This window comes from Andrographis paniculata, unplaced genomic scaffold (assembly GCF_009805555.1).
Source record: "Andrographis paniculata isolate CXL003 unplaced genomic scaffold, ASM980555v1 Contig51END, whole genome shotgun sequence".
Classification (NCBI taxonomy): domain Eukaryota; kingdom Viridiplantae; phylum Streptophyta; class Magnoliopsida; order Lamiales; family Acanthaceae; genus Andrographis; species Andrographis paniculata.
The window spans coordinates 4,996,457-5,008,688 of record NW_026137586.1 but is presented as its reverse complement, the minus strand read 5'-3'; the positions used below and the strand labels follow the sequence as shown (position 1 = coordinate 5,008,688).

The 12,232-nt window shown below is 44.9% G+C and overlaps 1 protein-coding gene across 1 annotated transcript; it reads right to left on the bottom strand.

Annotated features, from left to right (window-relative positions):
• Positions 1-11,116: 11,116 nt before the first annotated feature.
• LOC127253665 (uncharacterized) lies at positions 11,117-11,932 on the bottom strand. The gene has a single exon (XM_051278352.1). The coding sequence runs from the start codon at positions 11,930-11,932 to the stop codon at positions 11,117-11,119; it is 816 nt and encodes a 271-aa protein (XP_051134309.1).
• Between the last annotated feature and the right edge of the window lie 300 nt (positions 11,933-12,232).

The window sequence follows — 12,232 nt, the reverse complement described above, 5'->3', positions numbered from 1 at the left end:
GTTATTATTGATTAGTTATCAATATTTATATCAAAACATAATTAATATACTATCATAATAAGTAATGGGATCCTCCATCATGATTGTATTTAATTTCATTTAGGACCACTCTTTATTAACTTTCGTGATTCTTTGGGTGTGTTTGTTTGGGGGTATGGATTTTGGATTGGGATTTGAATAGTAAAAATTTTGAATTTGAATAGTTGTATGATGTGATATAAATAGGGTTTGATGTGATGTTTTGAATATAAAATTGATTTTTAATATAATATAAAAAATGAAAAATAGGTGTTTGATTTGATGTTTTTGGGGGGAAAAAATTGGATGAATAGTGGAAATCCTTCAAAATCCTTCAAACAAACTCACCCTTATTAATTCTTACTTGTGCTGACTCTACATAAATTTATATTAAAGGACGAGCTAGGATCACGAGATAAATTTTTTTTTTTTTAATTATAAAATTGATCAAGAACTGTTCTTTTTGTAATAGTAATAATATTGTTGTGTGTTGTAAACTCATTGTGAATGAATGAATTTAATTATTTGATTTGGTTATGAATAAATTCCTCATTTAATTGTGATTTTTATTCTCTTGCCTTCTAATATTGTTGTATATTGTAAACTCATAAATAAATAGGGTGTGTTATAAAATATATAGTATAATAATTTTATAAAATATATAACATATATGTTCTGTTTTTATTCTAATATGTCAACCAATAAGAAATCTTTCATAAGAATGTGTTCCAAAAATATAATATTTACAATGAAGAACAATTAATCTAAATTTGAAAAAGAAAAAAAGAAAAAAAAGAAAACAAAACAAAAATATATTATGCAGAGGGATTCTGTTGAACACAAAGAGAAAATAAGAACTCCCTCTTTTATTTAGTAGAACCATCCAAGATCTTTAATCTTTGTTTGCCAGTGACAGCAGCCTCCGGCGACGAACAGGTAGCAGTTGCGGTGTCCTCCTCCGTAAACTCTCAAATTGATTCGACAAAAGAGATTGGGAAAATTTTTGGATGGCTCAGTCTACAACCTCTCTAATTTGTAAATAGACTAACCCAATCGCCTCCAACAGAACCCCAAATCGACAAACCCACCTATCGGAACCCTAAATCGACTAATCGACGCACTGATTTTAACCTCTCAAGCACTAAGAACATGCAAAAAAAGAACTCACATGAAAGTTGAAAAACAAGAACGGCTGGAACTCTAAGAATAGGAAACTCCAGAGAGAATCATCCCAAGAGATAACACACGCAGATTAGAACTGACTTAGAGAGAAGAGGAAGGTAGAGGTTTTATCTCGGTGCAGGCCAAGCAGGTCAGGTCCGGTTACAAGGCTTTGGATTGCGTATTGGATTTTGGGCCAAATTTCAACATCCTCCACCAATTTGACCAGTCATTCACCGAGGATTGCTCCCGTAGGGGTGCATCACAACCAAGTAATCCCTTTCGCGTAATCAAGTCGCATAGGAATTGCCCAGAAAGATTCACCAATACACAATGAATCTACACTCATAAAAAACATTAAGAAAACCCTATACTCACGAGCAAACATTAGTCCTGCAGAAACTAATAGCTCATTAAAAAAAAAGGGACAACTTAGCGCAAAAAAAAGGCAACATGTGAACTCCACCATAGAAAATAATCACAAGGTATATACATGTCATGAAAATACTAAGAAAAACATATCGAATGCTTATACTAAAGGATTCTATCACATTCTTGAACACTTAGAAACACAAAGACAAGCATATATCACACTAAGAAATTCGACGTCGATCCAAAAGAAACTAAGAACATAGGTCTGCACACATTATTACAAAAAGAAACAATCATATCACAAAGCTTAAGCAAACACTATCATAAAGCTTAGCAGACTAACATGCAGTTAGACAAATACTCAATTATTCACGGGAAACAAATAACCTATATTATTCATTTAGTCTAGGAAACATAAACACAAAGACAACAACGAAACAAAAATCAAATCACAACAGCAAGAATTAATTTACTCTACCTAATAACAAAAATACATGCCATCAATCACAAGAAAACACATACTAGCTATATACAAAAGATACACAACAAAACAAAAATTAACATGCATTCAAACATTCAGAATTATTTCAAAATTGAATTTCACATGAAAAAAAACAAAAAAAAAAAAAAAAAAAAAGATTCTAGCAGCACTGGTTTAAAAATAATAAATTCCAACACCTATTTTTAACAAGAAAAGAAGCCAAAAATGACAGTTTTAAAAGAGTTATCCTATCATGGATATTCACATACTAAAGACAAGTATGGAATAATCAAAATTCAATCAATATACATCACTTAAAGTATGACTACACAAAGCCATATTTGATTGATCATTGGACTCAATTATTTTATTTGTATTATTTACTTGACATTTATTTACACTAGGATACTCTTTAATATAATGACCTACTCCACCACAACCATAACTTTCCTAGGCAATGACTTATAATTCTCTTATTTATTTTTTATTATTATTTGATGATTGATTATCTCTATTGTTGTTGTTTTGGTTATTCATATTGAAAGTTCTACCTTTTACATGCATAACCTCGCCACTTGAGTTTCTAATTGATTTATTAGCTACTAAATGTAATTCCTTACTTTTTAAGCTATTTATTATTACTATATCTAAAATAATATTATCTTTACCATATTTAATTGCGGATTTAACATCACTATAGGAATTGGGAATGACATTCAAAACCACAATCCGAGAATATTCATAAATATATTGATCACCACTCAACTTTATATCTTGAATTAGTTTAATATAAACATCTATATTCTCATCAACATTCTTCTTAGTATTTAGTTTCAATTGGAAAAGCTTTCCAAGTAAAAACAACTTATTTGACAATGTTATTTATGTGTACAAGGTATCTAACCTATCCTACAATTGTTTTGGTATAGAAAACTTACGTAATTTCCTAAGCAATTTTTTTTTAAAAAAACTATATAGCAGTGGCTGCGCCCGGGTGGGCTGCCTACGTACCCAAACGGGATCAAGCCATACGTAGTTCTAGATACAAGCTATACAGTTTCAGTAAAGCAAACAGACAATACCAGCTAATAGTAAGTATCTAGCCTAAAAAAGGCATAAATCAAATACTAAGTGATCAAGTCTAAGTAACAACAATCAATGCTAAGTCTAGAATCAAAGAGTAGGGAGAGGCCTACTACCTGAAACGGAAGGACGGAAGGCCATCGGCGTCCGCTCGAAGGAGGCCTCGAAGCGACGAAAGAATATCTGAGGGGAGAAGCGTCGTCTCTATCGGGAGGGAAACCGCCAAAGACGCTAAGGCATCTGCTACGCGGTTCCCCTCTTGATATATATGAGATATCCTCCAAGTCGAATCCCTAAGTCGTAGTCGAACATGCATAAGGCAGCGCTGGAGAGTCCAGTGGCTCGTCTCGGAGGAGATCAGAGATATGCATGCCGTCGAGTCTGTCTTGATTCATAACGGCATCAATCCTCGCTCAATCACAATCCCTACGCCAGTCTGGATCGTTGTCAACTCCGCCAAAGTGTTCGTCGCTCGCGGAATCGGAGTCTGGAAAGCAATGAGTACCGCCCCGGCTGAATTGCGGATAATACCAGCCGCACCCGCTGCACCAGGATTGCTAAGTGAAACACCATCGGTGTTAAGCTTGAACCATCCCGGAGAGGGTGCCTCCCATTGCACCATAATCAGGGGCCGAGGGGTCGGAGGGGGATATCGAAGTCCAAGCCCCTCGGCAATATGAAAGTCACCTGCCCAATGTCGACTTAAGAGGATCCTAGCTCGCCAACGAGTCTGCAAATGCGTATGAATTCGCCAGATGATCCTCTCGGAGGATACCCGAAGCCCCCAGTGCTTCGCGTCACTCCGAGCGGTCCAAAGGAACCAAAAAATCAACAACGGAACATACGCCCTGATACTCTGAGGGTGTGCCGAGGAGAGCTGCCACGAAGACACAAGTAGATACAGTGTATGTGTCTCCGGTAAAGATAGGCTGAACAGCGCTGCAAAGTGCTCCCACACTCATCGGGCAACCCCCGAACCAATAAAGAGATGCGGGATAGTCTCCACCTCCGTCTGACAACAATGACATCGTGAGACTATCGAGATGCCATAATACTGAAGGATCTCATCTGTTAGTATCCATCATCGAAATAGCCTCCATAAGAAAACAGACATCGTCGGGGTGAGAATGCGACCATAATAGCCCTGAGAGCCAACTCCTTATCCCCACGTCACGGCAGCGCTCCCAAGCCAAAGACGTCGTAAATGTGCTAGACGGTGCAGCCATCTAACTCATCCGATCCTCAGACTGTCGATCGATAGGAACCTCCATAACATGCTGAACAAGAGACTCCGGGAGATAGGCACGTAACCGCCCGACATCCCACGACCCTTCCGTCCACATCTCTCGAACTAGTATCGACGGCGGCGGCCGGCTGTCCTCTCGGAGGGTCGAGAGGGGCTGCTCCCCGAACCATCGATCCCCCCCAAAAAAACATTCCCCTCGACCAAGAGTCCAATAAATCTGCGACTGGACCTCCTCCCTAACGCGGCACAAGCGTTTCCACACAGGGCTGTCGTAAATCCAATAAGGGGCACTACCCGGGAAGGAATCGCGGAAATACTTGTGCCGCATCGCCCGCGCCCACAAAGAGGAGCCCTCACAAAGTTTCCACCAAAGCTTCATAGAGAAAGCATGAACCATATCCGAAAGATGCCGGACACCCAAACCACCCTCGTCCTGTGGCCGTGCCGCATCCGCCCACGAGATCCAATGACGCTGACGATGACCATGATACGAACCCCAAAAGAAGCGCGCACAGATCTGCTCAACCTCATGAATGATCGACCGTGGAGGATGCAAGACCTGAAGTAAGTATAGTGGCAGGGACAAAAGTGTGCTCCGGATAAGCTGTAATCGCCCGCCATGTGATAAGACGGCCCGATCCCAACGGCTCAAGTATCTCCGAAGCTTCCCCAAAAGCTCCTCATATAAAAGATTCCTCTGATTCCCCACATAGAGGGGCGCACCGAGGTAGGTAATCTGGAGGTCAGCCTCTCTGAAGCCCGTGACTGACTGAAGCTACTCCCGAACCTCCCGCGGGCATCGTCGACTGAAAACAATCGAGCTCTTTTGACAATTGACCTTTTGGCCGGTGATCCTCGTATAAACAGCCAAAAAGGTCGTCAAAGAGCTCATGTGCTCCCCGCAAGCACTCGCAAATATCAGCACGTCATCGGCGTATGCTAAGTGAGTCAGCCGAAACCCCCCTCTGCATCGGAAGTAAAGCTCCGGATGGCCCTGGTACAGATGCTCCAAACCCCGCGATAACAGGTCCGCCGCAAGCACAAAGAGAGTAGGCGACAACGGATCTCCCTGTCGGACCCCCCTGGAGGACTTAAAAAATCCCCCAAGGTCTCCGTTAATCAAAACGGAGTAATAGGCGTGCTCTACGCAATGCATCACCAATGTAATAAACTCCTCCGCAAAACCGAACCTCAACAAGGCATGCCTCAGAAACCGCCACGATACCCTATCATATGCCTTATTGAGATCCAGTTTCATAAGCACGTTATGCGACGTGCCTCGAAGGTTCAAGGCACGAACCATCTCGGATGCCATCAATATGTTATCCGCAATCGCGCGCCCTTCACAAACCCACTCTGATGCGGTGACAGGAGGCGCGGTAATAAAGACCCCAATCGCACCGTGAGCAAGTTCGTAATGATTTTGTTGCTCACGTTGCATAAACTAATGGGTCTATAATCTGCCTACGACTCCGGAGCATCCCTCTTCGGGATAAGAACAATAGTAGTGGCCGTGTAGAACTTCGGGAGCGGGACCCTCGAAAAGAACTCTAAAACAGCTGCTAACACATCCGGACCAACAATCTCCCAACACGCCCTATAAAAAGCCGCCGAGAATCCATCCGGACCTGCCACACTATCTGGGTCTATCGAAAATACCACCTCCCGAACCTTTGCCAACGTCGGCGGCGCCAAGAGCCGCCGGTTCTCCTCCGGGGGAACTTGCGGCGGCAGATCCGCCAAATCATCCATACCCGAAGTATCTGCATCATCCGTCTCCCCAAACATCGAGGCAAAGTAAGCTACTGCCGATGCCTTGATGTCCGAGTGCTCCGTAAGCTCCCGGTCACCATCTTCCATGTAAAAGATAGAAGCGCGTCGACGACGCTCCTGGACCATTGAGTGAAACATCCGGGAGTTCCTCTCCCCATCGACAACCTATCTGCACACGACCTTCTACCTCCAAAAGGCCTCCTCCAGCGCAATAGCATGTGTTAAGGCTGCCGCACTACGCTGTCGGCGTAACAAAGTAGCTGTTGAAGGGTCCCTGTCATACTCCACCTCACATTCTGCAGCCTCCCTCTCGGCCTCCGCCAGAATATGAAATACATCCCCAAAGACATGGCGATTCCACCATCTCAGTGATTGCTTGAGCCGACTTAGCTTCAAGCGTAAGTTGAGAAGTCCCGACACTCCCGTCGGAACCTCCCAACTCTCCGGAACTCTGTCCATGAAAGAATGATGACAAATCCACATGCTCTGAAATCTAAAGGCTGACAAAACCCGATGGCGCTCATGTGAGACACGAACCAGAAGGGGCGCATGATCCGAACACATCCGCGGGAGGTGCCGAACCTGCGTGGACGCCGCAAACTCCTCCCACGAACGGCTATAAAGTATCCGATCCAAGCGCTTCCACACCCGTCGGTTCGTCTAGGTATACTTAGGGCCCTTAAAACCGGCGTCTATCAGTCCAGCATCAAGAAGCGCACCCGAGAAGTCCTGAATCGAACGCAGTCGCGGCCGTCCTGGGCCTTCCCTCTCCAATATATCTGCGATGGCATTAAAGTCGCCACCGACTATCCAAGGGGCCCCAACGGCTGAGACCGCAATCTCCTCCAAAAATCCCCATATCTCCCGATGTCCGACGACATTACATCTCCCGTAGACCCCTGTCAGCAAGAAGGGTCGACGAATCTGCGGTGACGATATCTGCACGTGAAGCCACTGATCGGCACTCGCAAGCATCTGAGTATGGAAGGAACTGTCGACAAACAACCAAATCGTGTTCGCCTCGTTCCCTATCATCTGAGCGAACCCAAGATGCCGACAGAAATACTCCGGCGCAGCCTCAACCATGGGCTCCAATAGGATCAGAATAAGTAGCGGATCTCCCGCTGGGCTCGGGGGTTCCCAGCCCCCCGAACTTTCCATACTAAGAACGAAAAATTAGTCATCTAGGGACGTGGGGCGACGGAAGACCGCGCCTGAAGGCTGGCAATGCTACGAGTGATCCGGCGGCTCACCTCCGGAGGCGGCGGCCTGCTCTGTACCCGGGCGCTCAAGGGAATCTCAGTCTCCGGGGGGCAGGTCGGCCCCCCAGGCCCTACCTCGTCCAGCGGATCCATCGCTGTGGGAGCCACCTTAGGAGGCGGCTCTGAGGTAACGCGGCAGGAGTGTCGAAGACCCTCCACCTCCGACAAAGGCCCGGTGCTATCCCGAAGACCCGAAACAAAGCCCCCATCTCCGCGGGGCGAAAGAGCTAGTATATCAAACAAGGATGGCTGGGTAACATCCTTGAGAAGCGGCGAATCCTCCGACTCCGCATCAAAGGATGAAGAATGCTCATCCCGACTAGAACCAGTTCTGCGCGAGGACTCCGGGGTATCCTCAACCAACACTGCCTTCCCTTGAGCCTGATGAGAAGGCAGCTCCTCCTCTGCCACCAGGGTCGCTGTGCACCGGGAGCTCGAAACCCGAGCCTCCACCTCATCTGGGAACACAGGCGGGGTCGCGCCATCCAAACGATCCGGGATAATAATAGGAGCAGCGGGGGGATCAATAACCCAGGTAGCTGGACGCCAGACAGCAGGGGCCTCGCAATAGTCGCCGAGCCTATGCTGACCTCCGAGGCAGCGGCGCCCTCAGCAGACCCCTCCGGATCCAATCCGGCACTCGGAGCAGTAACCCGAATGCCCGACGAGAGAACCCTCCCAACCACAGCTGGTGCTCCAACACCCGGAACAGTAACCCGGATGCCAGATGCAAGAACTCTGTCAACTCTGTCAACACTGACGAGGACGTCAAATCTTTAAGCATTCAAATGCCCGTGGGACCCATCACTCGAAGCCGAGCTCGCCAGTTTCAAAAATCCGTCACTACATTGATCAGACAATTTTTCATGGAGAATCAATTTAAGGATGATGCTTGGAGACCACTTAGCCCTCCTCACCTGACGCTCCTTCAATGGGACCCGCAAGAATCCCAATTGAAAGATCAAGAGAATCGCTAATCATGGAAGGTTATCAAGGGAATCATCACTTATGGAGGGAATCACTAATCATGGAAGTATATCAAGGGAATCCTCACTTATGGAGAGAATCACTAATCATGGAAGTATATCAAAGGAATCATCACTTATGGAGAGAATCACTAATCGTGGAAGTATATCAAGGGAATCATCACTTATTTCCTTTTATTATAAGTTTCCATATAGTATAATTCCATATCTAAAACTTTCCTAATTATTTATTTCCTTATAGTTAGACTTATCTTTTGGTTTGTTTCCTTTATTATTTCTTGCCTTTTATTTTCCTCAAGGACCTCTATATAAGGTCCTTGCCTATCATTGTAATGCAAACCTTTTTTACATCTTGAATTGAATTTCACTTTTATATTTTCTAGTGTTAGGGAGTGATTTCCTCGCATTTAGAATCTCAAATCGGGTCTTTGGAGTGATTCCATCGGTTCGTGGCTTCCAATCCTTTGCAGTGGGATTTAGCCTATTACTTGTGTTTTACCTGTGGATTGATTTCAGGTCCGAGACTTATTCTCGTGGTTGGTTATCATCCATACTAATTCACATTCTCTGCACTATCTTTCTTCTTCCTTCTCTTTTCTTTTATACATATTCTTAATCCATTTGTTCTATTGAACTTTGTGGGTAAGAAAATTATGTTGGTTATACTTATACGCGGCCGGGCCGTGTCATCTGGTATCAGAGTTAGTTGACACAATCTCTTGATTGATATCACGGTTCTTATTTGAAAAAAAAAAAAGCAAAAAAAAAAGTCAAAAAAAAAGAGCAAAAAAAAAAAAACGAAAAAAAGAGGCAAAAAAAAATTTATTATCAAATATAAAGATATTTGTTATTTATTTCTAGTTCTCGAATCATCTTTTCTTTTATCAAAAAAAAAAAAAAAAATTTATCTAGATTATTTGTCTTCTACCTTCATTCTGAGCTTATATTTCTTTTGGTTTCCCTACTGTTTTGGATTTTTTGGCTATCGTCTTTGGGAGAATTCCATCGATTTGATTTGAGTCCTTTTTGCGAGACAGAGAGGTACATAAGGTGTGGAGTGATACACGAGAGTTCTAGTGAGGTTATTTTCCTTTTTTTTTTTTCTTTCGTCTCTTTCTAATGGCAGGGGGTGAAGGACCCAATTCTCAACAAGTTGATGTACAAGGTCTTCTCAATACCATTCTACAAGAGTTCAAAACTCTTCACTATTCTCGATTGGAATTGATGAATAATAGGATGGATCAACTGGAAGAGAATCAACAAAAGTTACAGGAGAATATCCGACCGTTACCGGAAACTCAGAGACGAAATGGTGTTCAACCGCATTTGAGGCCAAGCGCAACATCCGGCCCCCACCCCCACACAACTTTGATGAACCCGATGATGAGGAGTTTGAAGGAAATTGGGAACGACGTAGGCATCATAATAACTATCACCGACGGGATGGAGATGAAGCTATCAACTCGATCAAGTTTCAAGTGCCGCCGTTCCAAGGAAAATCCGACCCTGAAGTATTTTTGCAATGGGAACGAAGGTTAGAACTAATCTTTGATGTTCAACAATTAACTGACCAACAAAAACTCCGTGTGGCTGTAATGGAGTTTTCAGATTATGCCTTTGCATGGTGGGACCAATTGAGCATCAACCGCCGCAGAAATAGAGAGGCTCCAGTGCGTACTTGGACAGAACTTCGTACACTCATGCGGAAGAGGTTTGTTCCTCCTCATTACCATCGTGAAGTATTGCGGAGATTGCAGAGCATAGAACAAGGGTCTCGGTCAATGGAGGAGTACTATGAAGAGCTTGAAATACTTCTTCTACAAGCCGATATCCATGAAGATCAGGAGCAAACGATGTCTGGATTTTTGAATGGGCTTCAAAGGGATATTGTTGATGCGGTAGAGATGTACCAATACATGGACCTCAAGGACATGGTACACTTGGCCATAAAGGTGGAGAAGCAACTAAAATCAAAGAGGATGCAAGGTAATCCGTTTAAACTTGCTCCAATTGTAGGGTCACCTAAAGCACCGCTTCCACAACATATCAACAAAGGAAAAGAGGAGTCCAATTTGAAGTCCTCCTTAGAATCACCCGCAACGAAAGGTACTCCGGATACAAGTGCATCTACTCTTTCATATAGCCTAACTTCCCCTCAATCTCTCAAATCTTCATCCTCACCAATAAATACATCTGCCCCGAGCCACTCTCAAATACTCTACCCTTCTACAAAAAAATCAAACACGAGTGTAGTGATTCAGGGTGAAACCAGATGGAATCTTAAACACGAGAGTGAGAGGTCTAATCTTTTTATGTGTAGGAAGGAAGCTCTACGCTTAGAACATGGAGTTCGTTGTCTGCTATAACTTTCTAAACCTTCTTATTTTTCCATGAATGACTCTAACAAACTTCCATCTAGTTTTTCTAACTTATTGAAGGCGTATGATGATGTTTTTCCTGATGAAGTACCCCATGGTTTACCACCCACTCGTGGAATTGAGCACCAAATTGATTTTGTCCCGGGAGCATCAATTCCTAATCGGCCAGCCTATCGAGCCAACCCGGATGAGGTAAAAGAAATACAAAGGCAAGTGGAGGATCTACTGAGCAAAGGTTGGATTCGTGAAAGTCTAAGTCCTTGTGTTGTACCTGTCCTATTGGTGCCCAAAAACGATGGAGGTTGGCGCATGTGTGTAGATTGCCGAGCCGTCAACGCTATAACAGTTAAGTATCGTCATCCCATACCGTCAACCCGGCCCTGTCTACGCCTGCGCATCCTACGGCGCCTCCTACGGCCTGTCATCTCAGCCGCCGTAGCATCTCGCTCCTCAATAGGAGGCACAATCCGCTCCTCAATAGGAGTCACAATCCGCTCCTCAATAGGAGGCACAACCGCTGGTCGGGGACCTCTCCTAGCCTCCATCGCTACCCGAGAAGGTCCCGACCGACGGCAATCGACAACAGCGTGTCCCAAAGTACGACAAGAAGTACAGTATCGGGGGAGCCTCTCGTATATCACTCTCTGCTCTACTCTGGCATCCCCCAAATCGATCAAGAATCTGTCAACCAACGGTTGTGATACATCCAACTCAATGCAGACACGTGCATGAGAACACCTGTCTCTCCTAGCCATCGGAGCATCAACTGTCAGAGGCGTACCTAGCCTTGAGGTGACCACAAACAACATGTCCCGGTGATACATATGAAGTGGTAACTTTGGGAAAGTCACCCACACTGGGACAACAGAAGGATCCTCCGTGGTCTTAAAGCCTGGCGTCCATTTGAAGACGTGCAGTGGTGCCCCCCGCACCATCCAAAGACCACGGATCAACATCGTAACATAATCACAGCTATCCGACAGACGAATGATAATATGTCTATGGCATAAACCATAAAGCTCATACTGCCCCACTAAACGAAAGCTAGTAAATGCAGCCACTATATCATGCCACGAGGAATAGCCTAACGGGAACCTCCCGACTAAAACATGCTTCCAAGAGGGATTAGCCATCACGTACCTCGACGTCTCCGCCGGAGTAAACGGAGACATGAAACCCCATCCTCGGAGCTAGTTCACGCACCAACAGAAGCTAGGCGAGGCCTTCCATGAATGAAAAGGGACCATCGACAGCCGATTGTAATCCCGACGGAGCTCCCGAAACAACATCGGCGAACGACCTCCCACCCCAAACACTGGAACGAGGGGGTGGGGCCCCGGGCTGAAGTCCCGTCGGGGCCACAGCAGCAGCTGCTGCCGGAGGGGGGCCGGCGGACGGCGGTGGAGAGGACGGCGGCGGTGCCGGAGTGTCTAGAGGGGTCAAGCTCTCGGTATCGATGATCGGGAGGCGAG

What these genes read in the sequence shown, in the direction of transcription:
- LOC127253665 (XM_051278352.1), bottom strand. Translation starts at nt 11,932, where the DNA reads ATGTCTCCGTTTACTCCGGCGGAGACGTCGAGGTACGTGATGGCTAAT.